Source organism: Carica papaya, chromosome 1 (genome assembly GCF_054855325.1).
Source record: "Carica papaya isolate Zhongbai chromosome 1, ASM5485532v1, whole genome shotgun sequence".
Lineage (NCBI taxonomy): Eukaryota > Viridiplantae > Streptophyta > Magnoliopsida > Brassicales > Caricaceae > Carica > Carica papaya.
In genome coordinates, this window is record NC_142309.1 from 25,786,506 (window position 1) to 25,803,906 (window position 17,401).

Consider the following 17,401-nt stretch of genomic DNA (forward strand, 5'->3'; position numbering starts at 1 on the left):
AGAAGATAAAAAGGATGATCATCACCTAATAGCATACAAGAAATGTACCCAATAATTTATTATATTAGTTTTTGTTCAAAATAAATGCAAAAGCCAGTAACATCTCCCTTTTTTTCTCAAACACTTTACACAAATCAAACTGAAAATTACCAGAAGGGATATACAGGTTGCATATTGGGATAAAAAAATCCAAAATGCTGCTCGACCGGATTTGGCTTTAGATCTTCATTGAACATCTCGAAAAAGAACGCATCCACCAAAGCATCTGGTTTTCTTGGCGTTCCCTTATGTGAGATATGAAAGTAGAATTTCTTATCGTAAGTCGCTATATTTTCTATAGAAGTGAAAGGAGGATTGCCATCACTAGGCCATCCAGTCTCGGAAATTACAATTTTCACATTTTCAAAATTAACTTTCTCCAGTGCTGCATTAAATGCATCAACCATGGCATCGAACAGATTATAATACTCGTATTGGCCATCCACTACAAACCGGACGACTCGAATTAAACACAGCGTAGTTTAATGGAATAGTAAACGAGTCTGCAGCATATGAAAAATATGGGTAGACATTAATCATGAGGGTTGCACCGGATGAGGCTAAAATCGCCGCAATAGTAGCCATAATTGGTCTTGTTTCATCAGAAAAATCCCAGATGACGGAGGAAATGAAGGTCCGAGAGCATTTGTAGGAACAACAGTAATCACTACGACATCATTTAGCTTAATAAACCGAAGTGCATTGTACCTATTCTCGATTGCTAATGCAACATACGAAGCATATTGACCTGGGATAACTTCGTTGCCTACTGTGACCCATTTGAAAGAAATAGTAGCAGCATAAGGAGCAATATGGGCGTTAACCCACGCATGAGCCACGTCTGGATTTTGTGCTAAGCTTGGCAGATCTTCATTTCTAGGACCAATTGCAACAAGGAGTCCTGATCCACGCAAGGCATCAAGCACTTGAGGGTATGGCTCATAAATCCTAATGAGTTCTATTCCTTTTTGCTCGTACAAGTTTATTACATGTGTTGGAGAAGGAAGATTGTCTCCATTTAACCCATAACAAACACCTGTCTTTGCTGTGCTACCACCTGCAACATTTTCTTTTAAATGGAATGTTAAGTATATCTAACAAATGTCGATTACTTGTTCAAATTGTTATAGTAAATACTAATTCGGTTAATTAAATCAATTAGCCATGTTATATACTAGGGGGAAAGAATATTTTAATATAAACTAAATTAAATTTAAAAAATATGATCTTATGTAAGAGATAAACGACATAATAATTGCAGGATTGGAATCTTACCAGTTAGACTAAACATTTGAACCAAGAGTAAAAATAATACGGTGAACATTCATTTAGCATAATGTGGCCTCATATCTCTTGCAATTTTCCCAAGAGAAAATTTTCTGAAGAAAAGAAAACTTGACTGAGAAAATAAATCTCCACTAAACTGTTCTCTTCATTTCACATAACATATATATATATATATGTATATAACATTTACTAAGATACTACAGAAAAGGAAGTAAATTAATGTATTAAAGATCAAGTAAATTAAGGTCTTAAAAAGAAAATAAATAAGGAAAAAGAGGAAATTACATCATTTGTATTTAATTATAATTATCTATTTCCTTTTTCCTCATGTAAAACCTATGTATATAGACATGTAATATTCAGAAGAGGGAGACAATTATGGTATAAGAGTAAATTAAATTATTTGTACTTGATTGCAGTTGTCTATTTCCATTTTCTTCCCAAAAAAACTTATATATATAGAGTTGTAATATTTAACAAGATATATATTAATGGAAAAATTATTTTTAACAACTATAACAATCAAAATCTAATTAAAGAAAAGAAAATTTGAAGTATGGTAAAGCTTGAAATACTTTGAATATATTAGATCTTATTTAGACATTATAATTATTATTATGCACTTTTGGACTTCGTGATGAGCAAAAATCTATTTTGATAGTTTTGTCCAATAATAGATAGTATATTTACTTTAAATTATACTAAATTAAATTATAAAATTTAGTTGTTTATGTAAGAAATATATATTTTTTTGGATACTAAAAAAAAGAAGATAAACACAATAAGTCAGAACAGAAAATATGCTTAGATATTACACATGTTAAACCAAAAGACCTCATAATTCTATATGAGGATGTTGTAAGTGATATTAATTTTAATTAATTAAACTATTTTTTTGTCACTCACGTTAGCTTGTTGGTTATTTAAAATTTATATTTACCAATGCATAGTTTATTAATATTTCAATCGAAACAAATACAGTGAGAACTTAGGAGCAAATCACCATGCTCTTCAATGTTGACAGAAATATAAAAAATTACAATCACCAGAATGGATAAACAGGTTGCATATTCGGATAAAAAAATCCGAAATGCTTGTCGACCTCAGTTGGTTTCATATCTTCATTGAACATCTCAAAGAAAAATGCTTCCATCACATCATCTGGTCTTCTTGGTGTTCCTTGCTTCGTCACATGATCATAAAAGTTCTTATTATAAGTCTCTGCATTTTCTATAGAACTAAAAGGAGGATTGCCATCACTCGGCCATCCCGTCTCAGCAATCGTAATCTTCACATTTCCATGGTTGACACTTTCAAGTGCTGCATGAACTGCGTCCACCATGGCATCAAACAAATTATAGTACTTGTATTGGCCATCAATGACAACTGCTTCGGTCGAATTAAACAAAGCATAATTCAAAGAAATATGAGACGGATCAGCAGCATAAGCAAAATAAGGATACACATTAAGCATGAGTGGTGCACCAGTTTCACTCAAAACCGATGCTATATCAATCATATTTGATCTTGTTTCATCAGAAAAAGCTCCTGCTGATGGAGGATATGAGTTACCAAGAACATTTGAAGGAACAACTGTAGTCACCATAATATAATCAAACCCAGCAGACGAAATTGCATTGTGCATATTTTCTATTGCTTGTGCAACATATGGAGCGTATTCGCCGGGGATAACTTCATTGCCTATGGTGATCCATCTAAAAGCAACAGTGTCAGCATAGGAAGCAATATTAGCTTTAACCCACTCGTTTGCTGCATCTAAACTTTGTGATAAACTTGGTATTTCTTCATTTCTAGGGCCAACAGCAACAAGAAGTGCTGATGCCCGTAAGGCATCGAGTACTTCCGGATATGGTTCGTAGATTCTAAGAAATCCAATTCCACTTTGCTTATACAAGTTTATCACATCTGTTGGAGAAGGAAGATTGTCGCCGTTCAACCCATAACAAACACCTATCTGCTTTGCACCTGTAACATTTAATTTAAAAAATCGATTCTTTGGTCATATATATATATATATATATATCTAATTTTTATAAAGAATCATTTAATGTAAATTGAGTTTTGAAAGCATAAATATGAGATCGATTTCTTACCAACAAAAGTAATCATTTGAAGCAAGAGTAGGAGTGTTGTCGTAAACGTGAATATATCCCACTTCGACCCCATTGTCACTGCAAGTTCTCGCCTTCAACAAAGTTTTGTTTTGGTTTTTTTTTTTTCTCTAAGTTTACAGAAAGATGAATTTATATATAAATATTTACAGATCTAACATAAGACTGCATTTAATGTCTCTAAATATTGACATCCAATGGATTTAAAACGTTGAGAGATAATAATTGCACATCCCTGAAATTAATAATTGAAAATCCTGTAGATAGAAGTCTTTTACAATTGGCAAAAGCTTTAATTGCACATCCCTGAAATTAATTATTGAAAATCCTTTAGATAGAAGTCTTTTACAATTGTGTTGGGATAGATTTTATCTCATACCCTAAGGAAAAAGTTATTGCTTATCTCAAAACTAACTGTATGTATAAATATTTTTTTTTTATTTAAAAAAATACCATTTTAGATCCATATCCTCTAATTACTATTTATTAATTACAAGCCTCCTATATTTTTTTAGTTTATATATATATATATATATCACTTAATTTAAAATAATATTTATATTAAGATTACTCATCCAACTTAGTTCCCTAACAAAGTTAATGTTAAACTTAGAATTAATTAAAAATTAAAAGCTAGAAGGATAAAATCAATTTAAAATTGAAGGAGATATTGTTCCCTTTTGGTGGGTTTCTATCCCAACATAGTATATTGTTTATCTGTTACGTCCTAGAGTCCATTGACAGAAGGGTGCTTGAAATTTAATTAGAACTAAACTTTCAGCTTGTAGTATAATTTTAGAAGAATTTATATAAAAAATAATAATATAAATATTATTTTACATATATAGAAAAATTCTAATAGAAATATAAAAATTATCGTAACTTATCTTTTAGTAGAAGATCTGCATGATACATGAGGCGGGGAAAGCAAATAAACAATTAAGAATTTATATAGTATGCAATTTCAGGGTTTGTAAATGGATAATTATTATATATATATATTTGCAGTCAATTAAAAATTAGTTTTTAATTTTATATTTAAAATTTTTAACTAAATAATAATTATTAATAAAAAGAATATAGTTTAATTCTAACATCTAAATTATAAAATTATTTATAAATTTTCAATGTGAAATTTTCGACAGTCATTTTAATTCTTCTTATTTTTAATCGATAAAGAATTAAAAATTATTGCGAATAATAAAATAATTTTTTTCAAAAAATTTAAGAATTATCACGTGTCAATTTCCAGTGTTATATAATATATATATATGTATATATTTTCCTTAATCCTAAGTCATTCCCTTATATTTCTTCGTTCCTATTTTTTCATATTTTATTTAATTTTTAATATTTACTTGCACTTATTTTTCTTATTCTTTATTGTAAAAAAAAGTATGTTTTCCTTTAATTTTTTTCAAAAAATTTGTTTTCATATTATTGAACTTAAAAAGTGTTTTTAATTAAATATTAGATATTAATACACAGAAATTATAATATCTATAAAATTTTAATTCATTATACATTTTAATTTCAATAAAAATCTTCATCCCGAAGTTTTAATTTTAATATAATTCTGCATTTGGAGAGTTAAATTTTTAATTAGTTTTAATTTTAATATAATCTTTAATCATAATTAATTAATCTTTTAATTAAATATTTTAATTTTAGTAAGATGACAGATAATATAATTTTTAATCTAAATATATAATAATTAAATTAATAGATTCTACCTACTCATAATCGTAAGTTGGATAACTGATAGATTTATTCAAATCTATATCAATTACATAATAAAAAGTAAAATTATATATTCTAATTAAATTTATCTTAAATCGTAACTAAAAAGAAGCGATTAAATTATTTGATTAAAATTATTATATCAAAGTTGGAAGTGCATAATTCATTAAAAAGAACAGACTTTACCTGGAAATTTAGGGTTTTGATTAATGAATGTTCAAGACATTTCTAATACATGACTTCATTATGCTAATTTTAACAAGTTATCATAGAACCCTTTTATTTTTCTCTTTCTTAATGTCATAGACTTAAAGTTCAAGAATTATAAAAGTATTCTTAAATAACTATATTTTAATAGGCGCAGATTGGCCACCCGCCGCATGCGCACAGATCTCGACCACCCGCAGTGCTTCCTGGGCGCACCCTCTCTTTCCGGCTCCCACTTCTCTTCTTCCCCTTAAATTGCCGCAATGGTAGTCATAATTGGTCTTGTTTCATCAGAAAAAAACCCAGACGACGGAGGAAATGAGGTTCCAAAAATATCTGTAATAACAACAGTGGTCACTAGGACATTGTTTAGCTTAATAAACCGAAGTACATTATGCTTATTCTCTATTACTAATGCAACTTATGAAACATATTGGCTTGGGATAACTTCATTGCTTACTGTGACCCATTTGAAAGAAACAGTAGCAGCATAAGAAGCAACATGGGTATTAACCCACGCAGGAGCCATGTTTGGATTTTGTGCTAAGCTTGGCAGATCTTCACTTCTAGGACCAATTGCAACAAGAAGAAGTCCTGATCTACACAAGCATCAAGCACTTGAGGGAGTGGCTCATAAATCCTAATGAGTGCTATTCTTTTTTCCTTTAACAAGTTTATTACATATGTTGGAGAAGGAATGTTGTCTCCATTTAACCCATAACAAACACTTGTCTTTACTGTGCTACCACCTGCAGCATTTTATTTCAAATGGACTATTAACTATATCTAACATATGTAGAGTAGTTTTTCTCATGTACATAGAATAAATTTTGCTAATTTATTTCTTTTAAATTAAATAATCTTAAATACTTTTTCTAGAAAATTCATAATTTGAAATATACTACTAAATGAAAATTTTAATTGAGAAAATTAACCACTTCAAATTATTACTGTAACGCCCAATAATTTTAGAATTTTATTATTATTATTATTAATTTTATTTTTTATTTATTTAGTTTATTTTATAATTTTAAATTTTAATTGATTTATTTAGTTTAATTTAATTTAAGTTAATAAAAATAACAATAATTGTAAAATTAGGTAAAAATATTATTTGGATTTAATTGAAATTGATTTTGAAAAAAAGATGTGAAAATTAGGATTCTGGGGGTATTTTTGAAAAGAAAATCGGAAACCGGGGGTCAAAACGCAATTTAGAAAAATTGCGCCCCGTCAGTGCCACGTCAGCAGCCACGTCAGCGGCCCAGTAAGCAGTCCTGGCAAACCAGGACCTGCCGCGTGGCAAGACCACGTCGACCCAGGAACGGACCACGTGGGCGATCCGCGTGCGGGCGATCGAACGGCCCAGATGCATCCTCGCACGCACGGACGACCCAGATTCAATCAAGCACGGACGGCCCATATTTAATCAAAATGGACGGCTGTGATCAAAAGGCAAAAGGGTATAAATAAAACCCCCACACCTGACCACAAAAACCCTAGCCGCCTGCCCTCGCCGGAGAAGACGAACTAGACGCCGGAGGAGCCGGCCGCCGCCACCTGCCGCCGCACCGGGGAGTTTTCCGACCGCCGATCGAGGTAAATTTCATACACTCAGCTCGTTTTTTAATGCTGAGTTTCCCTGTGGCCAAATCGGAGCCAAAATCCCGGCCAAACAGCCGAAAAACACGGTCGAAACCCAGCGGTGCCGCCGCGCTCCTCCTCGATTTTTGCCTCCGATGAGGCCCTTCCCAGCCTCCGTTTGATACAATTTTTATATCACTGTGATCACCATTTTTTTATCTACAGGTTGATCGGAGCCAAATCACCAAAACACGAACCTCGCCGGAGAGCTGCTGCACCCGAGAGCACCGCCGCCGGTAAGCTTCGATTTTTCGTAATTTTTTGGTCCCCCGAGGGCCCTAGGGTTGTTTTATCGCAGGGACCGATGCAAGTGTGGCCGAAAACGGCCAACCCGAGGCGAATCGCCGCCGCTTACGGCGGTGCCATCGCCGGAGCACAACGGAGCCGCCGTGTCGGAATTGCGATATTGGCCGAAAGGGGCCCTGGGTCTAATTTGGAATTTTTTTGGGACACGTGCAGGTACCAGTAGTGCGTTTCAGTTCCCCGGAAAAAATTCAGGAAAAATTAGGGACAGCCTGTAGGCGCACTGTAGAGCCGTATTCGGACCCCGAAACAAGTAAGGACCTCTCACCCTATTTCTTATCACGGTATTAAAGTTCAATAAATGATAAAACAGTATTTCATGAATCAATAGATGTGTGAAATTGCTTAAGATCGCTAATGGAGCCCGAGTCTGGTGTGTTTGTCGGTTAGCTGTTGTTTGGCCTATTTTAAGGTTTTAAGTGTAATATAAGGTCTGATGTTTTTATTTCATAGTTTCGTGTGCATATATTACTGTTTTATTGATTATGAGTTGAATGACTGAGAACCCGATGTTGTATGTTGTCTCGTTTGGCATAAATTACTGGTTTGTTTGTTTGTGTGTAAATTGATGATGCTGACTGAGGAAAAAGGGGAATGAAATGTTATGTAAATTGATAATTGTATAATATGGTCAGCCTGACTAGATATCCTGGGAGATGGTGGACGGACCGGGTCCGTAGGGAACCCTACCAGGATTGCGGTCTCTCATACCTGACGGGGTATGGAGACCTTATGTGTTTTGGTGCCCATACCGGACGGGGTATGGGGACGACCCGTTTCACCCTCATACCGGACAGGGTATTGAGGTTTATAGTTTTGGCGCCCATACCGAACGGGGTATGGGGACAGCCCTGGAATCTGATTACAAGTGTTAAAGGTTCACGGGTAGCGGGACTCCTATGGATCCCCATGGATACTAGTAGACTGGTAAATGAGGAAAAATATGTTGTGTAATGATTGAATTGCAAAAGGCGTGATAAGTATTATGTTATACAGCTCATATGATTTCATGATGATGATAATGTTATTGCTTTCGTATATTGTTTTATAAATTTCACCGAGGTAAATGGATAGTAAAGGATTTTATTATTGATAAAAGAATTTATTGTAAATTATGCTCCATTGGTATTTTTGTGTTTTCTACCCACCTTTACCTCCGTGACGGTGAGATAGTGTGATGTCTTTACTGGACTGGTGTAGCTCATTCCTTATTTAATCATTTCAGATCAGGAAGACATTGTTCCCGAGCCCGTTCCGCAGAAAGACGGCGAAGGGGACGCCTGAAGACTCCGTAGTTATATTTATCGTTTTTATTTTCGAGTTTCTCTTTTAGTTAGTTCGTTCTTTTATACTTTGAGCATGTTTTTGGTTTTAGTGTAAGGGATGTTAATCAAAATTTTTATTATGCTTCCGCATTTGACATTTTAATACACATATTTCATTTTAAAATTCCGGGGCCGTTACAATTACAAACAACACTAATTTAGTTAATTAAATCACTTAACCGTGCTATATAGTAGGAAAAAAGAACATTTTAGATGAATTAAACTAAATTTAAGAAATACGATCTTATGTTAAAGATAAATGACATAATAATTGCAAGATAAGAATCTTACCAGTCAGAATAAGCATTTGAACTAGGAGTAACAATACCATGGTCAACATCCATTTAGCATAGTCTGGCCCCATATCTCTTGCAAGTTTTCTAAAATATATATATATGTATATAGAATTTAATAAGATACTACAACAGAGAGAAAATAAATTAAGGTATTAAAAAAATAAATTAAAATACTAAAAAAGAAGTAAATCAGGTATTAAAAAGAAAATAAATCAATATATTAAGTAGAAAGTAAATCATAATATTAAAAATAAATAAATAAGAGTGTTAAAGAGAAAAAAAAATATGATATAAAAGTAAATTACATCTTCTGTATTTAATTATAATTATTTTTTTTTTTTCTGATACGAAAAATCTATATCCATAGAACTGTAATATTTAAAAAATGAAGAAATTTATGGTATAAGAATAAATTACATCCTTTCTATTTAATTATAATTGTTTATTTCCTTTTTGTCTTAAAAAATTCATATATAGAGCTGTAATATTCAATAAGATATACATCAATCAAAAAATTATTCTTAATCACTACAATAATTAAAATCTAATTAAAGAAAAGAAAATCTGAAGTATGGTAAAACTTCAAGTATTTTGCATATATTAAATCTTATTTAGATATTGTAACTATTGTTCTACACTTTTGGACTTTACCGATAAGAAAAAATCTATTTTAAATGGTAATTTTATCCAACAATAAATAGTGTATACGTCTAAAATTTGTTCGAAAGATCCCCGGATTTGAAAAAGTCGTCAGCTTGTTTGGTTATTTAAAATCTATATTTGCCGAATGTGTAATTTATTAATTTTTCAATGGAAACAAATACAGTGAGTACTTAGGAGCAAATCACCATGTTCTCCAATGTTTTCACACAAATATAAAATTACAATCACCAAAATGGATAAACAGGTTGCATGTTTGGATAAAAAAATCCGAAATGCTTGTCAACCTCAGTTGGTTTCATATCTTCATTGAACATCTCAAAGAAAAATGCTTCCATCACATCACCTGGTCTTTTCGGTGTTCCTTGCTGCGTCACATGATCATAAAATCTCTTATTATAAGTCTCTGCATTTTCTATAGAACTAAAAGGAGGATTGCCATCACTCGACCATCCGGACTCAGCAATTATAATCTTCACATCTTCAGAATTGATCCTTTCAAGTGGTGCATGAAATGCGTCCACCATGGCATCGAACAAATTATAGTACTTAAAATGGCCATCAACAACTGCTTTACTCGAATTAAACAAAGCATAATCCAAAGAAATATGAGATGGGTCTGCAGCATAAGCAAAATAAGGATACACATTAATCATGAGCGGTGCACCAGTTTTGCGTAAAACCGATCCTACAGCAATCATAGTTTCCATTGTTTCATCAGAAAAAAATCCTGCTGATGGAGGGTGTAGCGCCCGGAAAGGGGCCGAAAAAAAAAAAAAAAAAAAGCCACGTGGCAAGACCACGTCGTTCCAAAAAGGGCCACGTTGGCGATCCGCGTAGGCGCGATCAGACGGCCCAGATTTAAACGCACGGACAGTCCAGATTTAATCAAAAACGGACGGCTCAGATTAAAACAAAATGGACAGCTGAGATCAAAAGGCAAAGGGTTATAAATAGAACCCCCATACCAGACCACAAACCCTAGCCGCCTGCCGCTCGTCGGAGAAGACGAACCAGAAGCCGGCCGCCGCCACCCGCCGCCGCACCGGAGGAATTTCCGACCGCCGATCGAGGTAAATTTCGTACCCCCGACTCGTTTTTCCACGCTGATTCCTCCTGTGGCCAAATCGGAGCCAAAATCCCGGCCAAACGGCCGGGATACACAGCTGAAGCCCAGCGGTGCCGCCGCGCCCCTTCTCGGTTTTTGCCTCCGATGAGGCCCTTCCCGGCCTCCGTTTGATGCAATTTTTATATCACCGTGATCACCATTCTTTTTTCTACAGGTTGACCGGAGCCGAATCACCAAAACACGAACCTCGCCGGAGAGCCGCCGCACCCGAGAGCGTCGCCGCCGGTAAGCTCCGTTTTTCCGTATTTTTTGGCCCCCCGAGGGCCCTAGGGTTGTTTTCTCGCAGGGACCGATGCGAGTGTGGCCAAATTCGGCCAGAAACGGCCGAAAACAGCCAACCCGAGGCGAATCGCCGCCGCCAGCGGCGGTGCCGTCGCCAGAGCACGGCGGAGCCGCCGTGCCGGAGTTGCGATTTGGGCCGAAAGGGGGCCCTGGGCCTAATTTGGGATTTTTTGGAACACGTGCAGGTACCAGTAGTGCGTTTCAGTTCCCCGAGAAAAATTTAGGGAAAATTAGGGACAGCCTGTAAGCGCACTGTGAAGCCGTGTTCGGACCCCGAAACGAGTAAGGACCCCTCGCCCTATTTCCTATCACGGTATTAAAGTTCAATAAATGATAAAACGGTATTTCATGAATTAACGAATGTGTGAAATTATTTAAGGTCGCTAATAGAGCCCGAGTCTAGTGTGTTTGTTGGTTAACTGTTATTTGGCCTGTTTTACAGTTTTAAATGCAGTATGAGATTTGATGTTTTCATTTTATAGTTTCGTGTGAATATTTTACTGTTTTACTGATTATGGATTGAATGACTGGGATATTAATGCTTTATGTTGTCTGTTTGGCATAAATTACCGTTTTGCTTGTTTGTATGTGGATTGATGATGCTGACTGAGGGAAAAGAGAATGAAAGATTATGTAAATGGGTAATTGTATAATGTGGTCAGTCTGACTAGATATCTTGGGAGATGGTGGACGGACCGGGTCCGTAGAGAACCCTACCGGGATTGTGGTCTCCCATACCGGACGGGGTATGGGGACGGCCCGTTTCACCCTCATACCGGACGGAGTATTGAGGTTTATGGTTTTGGCGCCCATACCGGACGGGGTATGGGGACGGCCCTGGAATCCGATGACGAATGTTAAAGGTTAACGGGTAGCGGGACCCCTATGGACCCCCACGGATACTAGTAGGCTGGTAAATAAGGAAAAGATATGTTGTATAATGATTGAATTACAAAAGGCGTGATAAGTGTTATATTTTACAGTTTATATGATTCCATGATTATGATAATGTTATTGCTTTCATATATTGTTTTATAAATTCCACCGAGGTAAGTGGATGGTAAAGGTTTTATTATTAATAAAAGGATTTGTCGTAAATCATGCTCCATTGGTCTTTTCTGTTTTCTACCCACCTTTACCTCCGTGACGGTGAGATATCGTGATGTCCTTACTGGGCTAGTGTAGCTCATTCCTTATTTAATCATTTCAGATCAGGAAGACATGGTTCCCGAGCCCGTTTCGCAGGAGGACGACGAAGGGGATGCCTAGAGACCCCATAGTCATACTCATAGCTTTACTTTCGAGTTTCTTTTTTTTGTTAGTTTAATCTTTTATATTTTGAGCACGTTTTTGGTTTTCGTGTAAAGGATGTTAACTGAAATTTTGATCTCGCTTCCGTATTTGATATTTTTGAATATAAATTCCATTTTAAATTTCCGAGGCTGCTACAGAGGGTTCGAAGTACCAAGCACATTTTTAGAAACGACAGTAGTCACTATAATATTATCGAGCCCAGCAGACGAAAGGGCATCGTGCATACTTTGTATTGCTTGTGCAACAAATGAACTGTTTTCATCGGGAATAATTTCATTGCCTATGGTGATCCATCTAAAAGAAATGGAGCCAGCATAGGGAGCAATGTTAGCTTTAACCCACTCGCTTGCTGCATCTGCAGTTTGTGCTAGGTGTGGTACGTCTTCATTTTTAGGACCAACAGCAACAAGAAGTCCCGATCCACGTAAGGCATCGAGTACTTCCGGATATGGTTCGTAGATTTTAAGATATTCTATACCACTTTTTTTATACAAGTTTATCACATCTGTCGGAGAAGGAAGATTGTCGCCATTCAACCCATAACAAACACCTATGCGTTTTGCACCTGTAACATTGTATTTTAAAATACGAACCTTTAAACTTATATATATATTTTTTTATAAAGAATCATTTAAGCATTTGAAAGCATAAATGCAAGATCAAATTCTTACCAACAAAACTAAACATTTGAAGCACTAGCAGGAGTGTTGTAGTAAACATGAATATATCCCACTTCGACCCCATTTTCAATGCAAGTTCTCGCCTTCAACAAAGTTTTTTTTTTTTCTTTCTTTTCTCTAGTTTACAGAAAGATGAAATACAAATATATATCTATATATATATATATTCATGTAACATAAGACTGCATTTAATGTCTCTAAATATTGACATGCAATGGGTTTAAAACATGAGAGAGAATAATTGCACATTCCTGAAAATTAATTATTGAAAATCCTTTATTTAGAAGTTTTTTACAATTGGTAAAGGCTTTAATTGCTTTACATATTTCAGTAAATTATAAGTTGTAATAATTGGTCTCAAAATTTAGTACATGATTAATTTTAAAATTTAAAAAATGTATAAAAATATAATTTTAAAATTAATAAATTTTTATTAAATGTGAAATTAAAAAAAATAGATTGAAGATGAAATTAAAAATAATTTTGAGAAAAACGGGTGAAAATTTGAGTTTGAATGGTGTTTTTGAAAGAAAAATAAAAAATTGTGGGTCAAAATATAATTACATAAAATTACACAACGTAGGATCGACCAGTCAGCGGTCCCGACGAACCGAAACACGCCGCGTGGTAAGACACGTTGACTCGTTGCCACGTGGAAGACCACGCTGGCAATCCGCGTGCCTACAATCTGACGGCCTGGAAGTGTTCCCGCACGCGTGAACAGTTCGGATCTGTTCCCTCCTCAGGTGCGATCGGACGGTCGCGATTAAACATGATGAACGGTCCAGATTCGTTTCTTCTTTAAACGCGATCGGATGGTCGAGATCAAATCGCGATGAATGGTACAGATTCATTTTCTCTTTAAATGCGATCAGACGGTCGAGATCAAATGCGATAAATGACCAAGATTTAAGCGAGATGGGTATAAATATCTCGCATTATACCGAACCCAAACCCTAGCCGCCGGCCTTCCGCTGAAGAAGAAGAACCAATTGCTGGAGAAGGGAGCCGACTGCCGCCCGCCGCGCTGGAACCACCTCTGACTACTAAAAAAAAGTAAAAAATTTTCTATCTGCTCAAAATTTGATTTCGAGTACCTCCATGGCCAAATCGGAGGAACAATAACGGCGGATAAACTGAAAACTACGGATAAAGTCTGACGGAACCGCCGCGAGTAAAACCTGAAACTGCTTCCAATGAGTCCCTTCTCGTTTCTCATATTGTACAATTTTTCTACTATTGTGTTCACCGTTCTATTTTCTACAGGTTGATTGAAGAAAAACATCTAGTCGCGAAGCTGGGCTGGCAAAGCCACCACATCAAAAAATCCTACCGCTGATAGGTTTTCGTTTTTAACTTTTTTCGGTCAACCGAGACACGCTAACGTGTTTTCTCGCAGGGATGTGTATAAAACCGGCCGAAACCGGACAGGCTGAGGCAAATCGACGTTGCAAGCGGCAATGCCGTCACTGGAGCACGACGATACCACTGTGCTGAAATTCTGAAATTGGTTGAAAAATATTTTTAACATCGATTTTGGATTTTATGAGGTATTTTTAGGTACGTGAAGCGTGTTTTAATCTCCGCAGAAAAATTCAGGAAACTCAGGGACCGCTAGTAGGTATAGTAAAAAGTTCAGTATTTTGGACATCGATTCAGGTAAGAATCTCTCATCTTATTCTTTGTTATGGTATTGACGCTTAATAATTTGTAATATAGTATTTTGTATAATTTAAAAAACTTTAAGAATAATTACAGGTTATCAATGGAGCCGAAAACTGGTTAGTCATTTATTTGTTATCCTGTTTAATTGATTGTTGAATTTACAGCTTTAAATACATGATGATATACTAGAATGTTTGAATAATTCAGTTGTGCTTTCTTGATATATATATTGTTTGTCTTGCATGATTTATGAAATTAGAAATTAATATGCAAACGAAAAATTAATTGGTCATATGAATTAATGAATAATAGCCTCATTAAATATCCTGAAAGATTGTGGACGGACTGGGTACATAGGAAACCCTACCGTAAACGTTGTCTCATACCGGACAGTGTATCAAGAAATGATATTTTTGGTGCTCATACCAAACAGGGTATGAGGACGGCCCGATTTACCCCCTATACCGGATGGAATATTGAGGGATAATATGTTTAGTGGTCATACTAGATGGGGTATGAGGACAACCGATTAATTAACAATATTGGATATTGATTCACGCATAGTAAGACATCCCTATGGACCCCCAAGGGTACCAATAGGTAAATAAAAAGAAAAAATTATTATTATTGCTCACTTGAATATGATATTGGAATATTATTTGAGTTATTGTCTCTATAGATCGATTTTGAAAATCTCGCAATAGTAAATATATGCAATAAATAATTTTCTTTATGATAAATGAATTTACTTAAATCAAGAGCTCTATTGGTTGTTTTTATAATTTTTACCAATTTTCAATTTATGTATCGGTGAGTAGTGTGATATTCTTACTGGGTTAATGTAGTTTACAATTTCATTAACTATTTCATATTAAAAGGACCAAGACCCAGATCTCGATCAACAAGAGGATTATAAACAGTTTACCATTCGGACTTCCTTTAAAAGTTAGTGAATGTCTTTTTAGAATACTCAATTATTGGTTTTTTATTTATTTACTTGATTTTCTTAATTTCTTTTCGAATGAACATTTCCGTAATCTTATTGACTTCTAAATTATTATGTAAGGAATGTAAACCTTAAATTCTATTATTTCGCTTACGTATTTAATTAATGACTTTATTTTTTTTTAAGTTACGAATCTTTACATAAATGTTCTCTCACTCAAAGAAAAAAGTTACTGTTTATCTCAAAAATGTATTTATAAATATTTTTTTTTAAAAAAAATACTATTTTAGATCTATATCCTCTAATAACTATTTACTAATTACAGGACTCCTATATTTTTTAGTTTATATATATTCATCACTTAATTTAAAATAACATTTATGTTAAGATTACTCATCCAACTTAATTCCTTAACATAGTTAATATTAAAACTGGAATTAATTAAAAATTAAAAGCTAGAAGGATAATGTCTAACATTGTAGTTTTCCTCCATGGCAGAAGGGTTTGGTAACAATATAATTTGGCGATATCTGCTTGAAATTTAATTAGAACTAAATTTTCAGCTTGTAGCATAATTTTAGAAGAATTATATAAATATATATATATATATAACTATGATACATGAGATGTGTAAAGCAAATAAACAATTAGGAGTTTAAAATAGTATGTAATTTTAGAGTTTCTAATCAACTAAAAATTTAAATAGATAGTCATTATATATATATTTGCAGTTAATTAAAAATTAGATTTTAATTTTATATTTAAAAATTTTAAATAAATAATTAGTACTAATTAAAATAATGTAGTTTAATTCTAACATTAAATTATGAAATGCTTTATGAATTCTAAACGTTAAATTTTCAACAATCATTGTTGAAATAATTAAAATAATTAAATCATTATTGTGAATAATAAAATAAAATTATTTAAAAAAATCGAAGAATTACCACGTGCCAATTCCCTATATTTCTTATATACATTCCCATATATTTCTTCATTCCTATTCTTTTTCATATTTCCTTTAATTTTCTATATTTACTTGTACTTATTTTTCTTATACCTTTATTTTAAAAAATTCATGTCTTCGTTTCTTTTTTTTTTTTCAAAGATGTAATTTTGATAAAATTTTAATTCACTATACGTTTTAATTTCAATAAAAATCTTTATTCGAAATTTTTACTTTTAATATAACTCTGCATTATATAATAATTAGTCATAATTAATTAATCTTTTAATTAAATATTTTAATTCCAGTAGGATCTTAAATTAGACTGATAATATAATTTTTAATCTAAATAAATAGTAATTCTTCCTAAATATAAATAATTAAAATAAATTCTACTTTCTCATAATCGTAAATTGGATAAATTATAAATCTATTCAAATCTTTTTCAATTATATCTAAAAAGTAAAAAGTTAAAAAAATATTCTATTTAAATAAACTACATATTCTAATTAAATTTATCTTAAATGTAACTGAAAAAAAATAAAAACATTATTTTATTAAAATTATTATATCAAACTAAAATATATCTATTATCTATTATAGAAGCAATATTACCAGAAATCACTGTAACACAGAAATTAAGTTCAACTGCTAAACTCAAATGACCAATGCACCAGAAGTAAAATCTTGTTTTAGTGCTAAAAGTACGAGCCAGAACCCACACGGAGTTGCCGCTTACTGAGTAGATGAGCTTCATTGGCTGGAGTTCATCCCGAACAGATGCAAATACATGCCCTTGAGCATAT

The 17,401-nt window shown here is 33.6% G+C and overlaps 1 protein-coding gene and 3 pseudogenes across 1 annotated transcript; all 4 read right to left on the reverse strand.

Annotated features, from left to right (window-relative positions):
• Positions 1-599: 599 nt before the first annotated feature.
• Positions 600-1,367, reverse strand: LOC110815172 (glucan endo-1,3-beta-glucosidase pseudogene; annotated as a pseudogene).
• A 914-nt stretch (positions 1,368-2,281) lies between these two features.
• LOC110815170 (glucan endo-1,3-beta-glucosidase-like) lies at positions 2,282-3,548 on the reverse strand. Its single transcript, XM_022042834.2, has 2 exons — positions 3,441-3,548; positions 2,282-3,312 (listed from the first exon to the last, which is right to left on the reverse strand). The coding sequence occupies exons 1-2, from the start codon at positions 3,511-3,513 to the stop codon at positions 2,369-2,371; spliced, it is 1,017 nt and encodes a 338-aa protein (XP_021898526.2). The 5' UTR covers positions 3,514-3,548; the 3' UTR covers positions 2,282-2,368.
• A 6,312-nt stretch (positions 3,549-9,860) lies between these two features.
• On the reverse strand, positions 9,861-10,343 carry LOC148270477 (glucan endo-1,3-beta-glucosidase pseudogene; annotated as a pseudogene).
• Positions 10,344-12,489: 2,146 nt separating this feature from the next.
• LOC110815169 (glucan endo-1,3-beta-glucosidase pseudogene) lies at positions 12,490-17,352 on the reverse strand (annotated as a pseudogene).
• Positions 17,353-17,401: the final 49 nt, after the last annotated feature.

Bases quoted from the DNA above. Each gene is read 5' to 3' on its own strand.
- LOC110815170 (XM_022042834.2), bottom strand. From the start codon at position 3,513: ATGGGGTCGAAGTGGGATATATTCACGTTTACGACAACACTCCTACTC. The intron at 3,313-3,440 runs GTAAGAAATCGA...TAAATGTTACAG, and splicing joins TCAAATGATTACTTTTGTTG to GTGCAAAGCAGATAGGTGTT.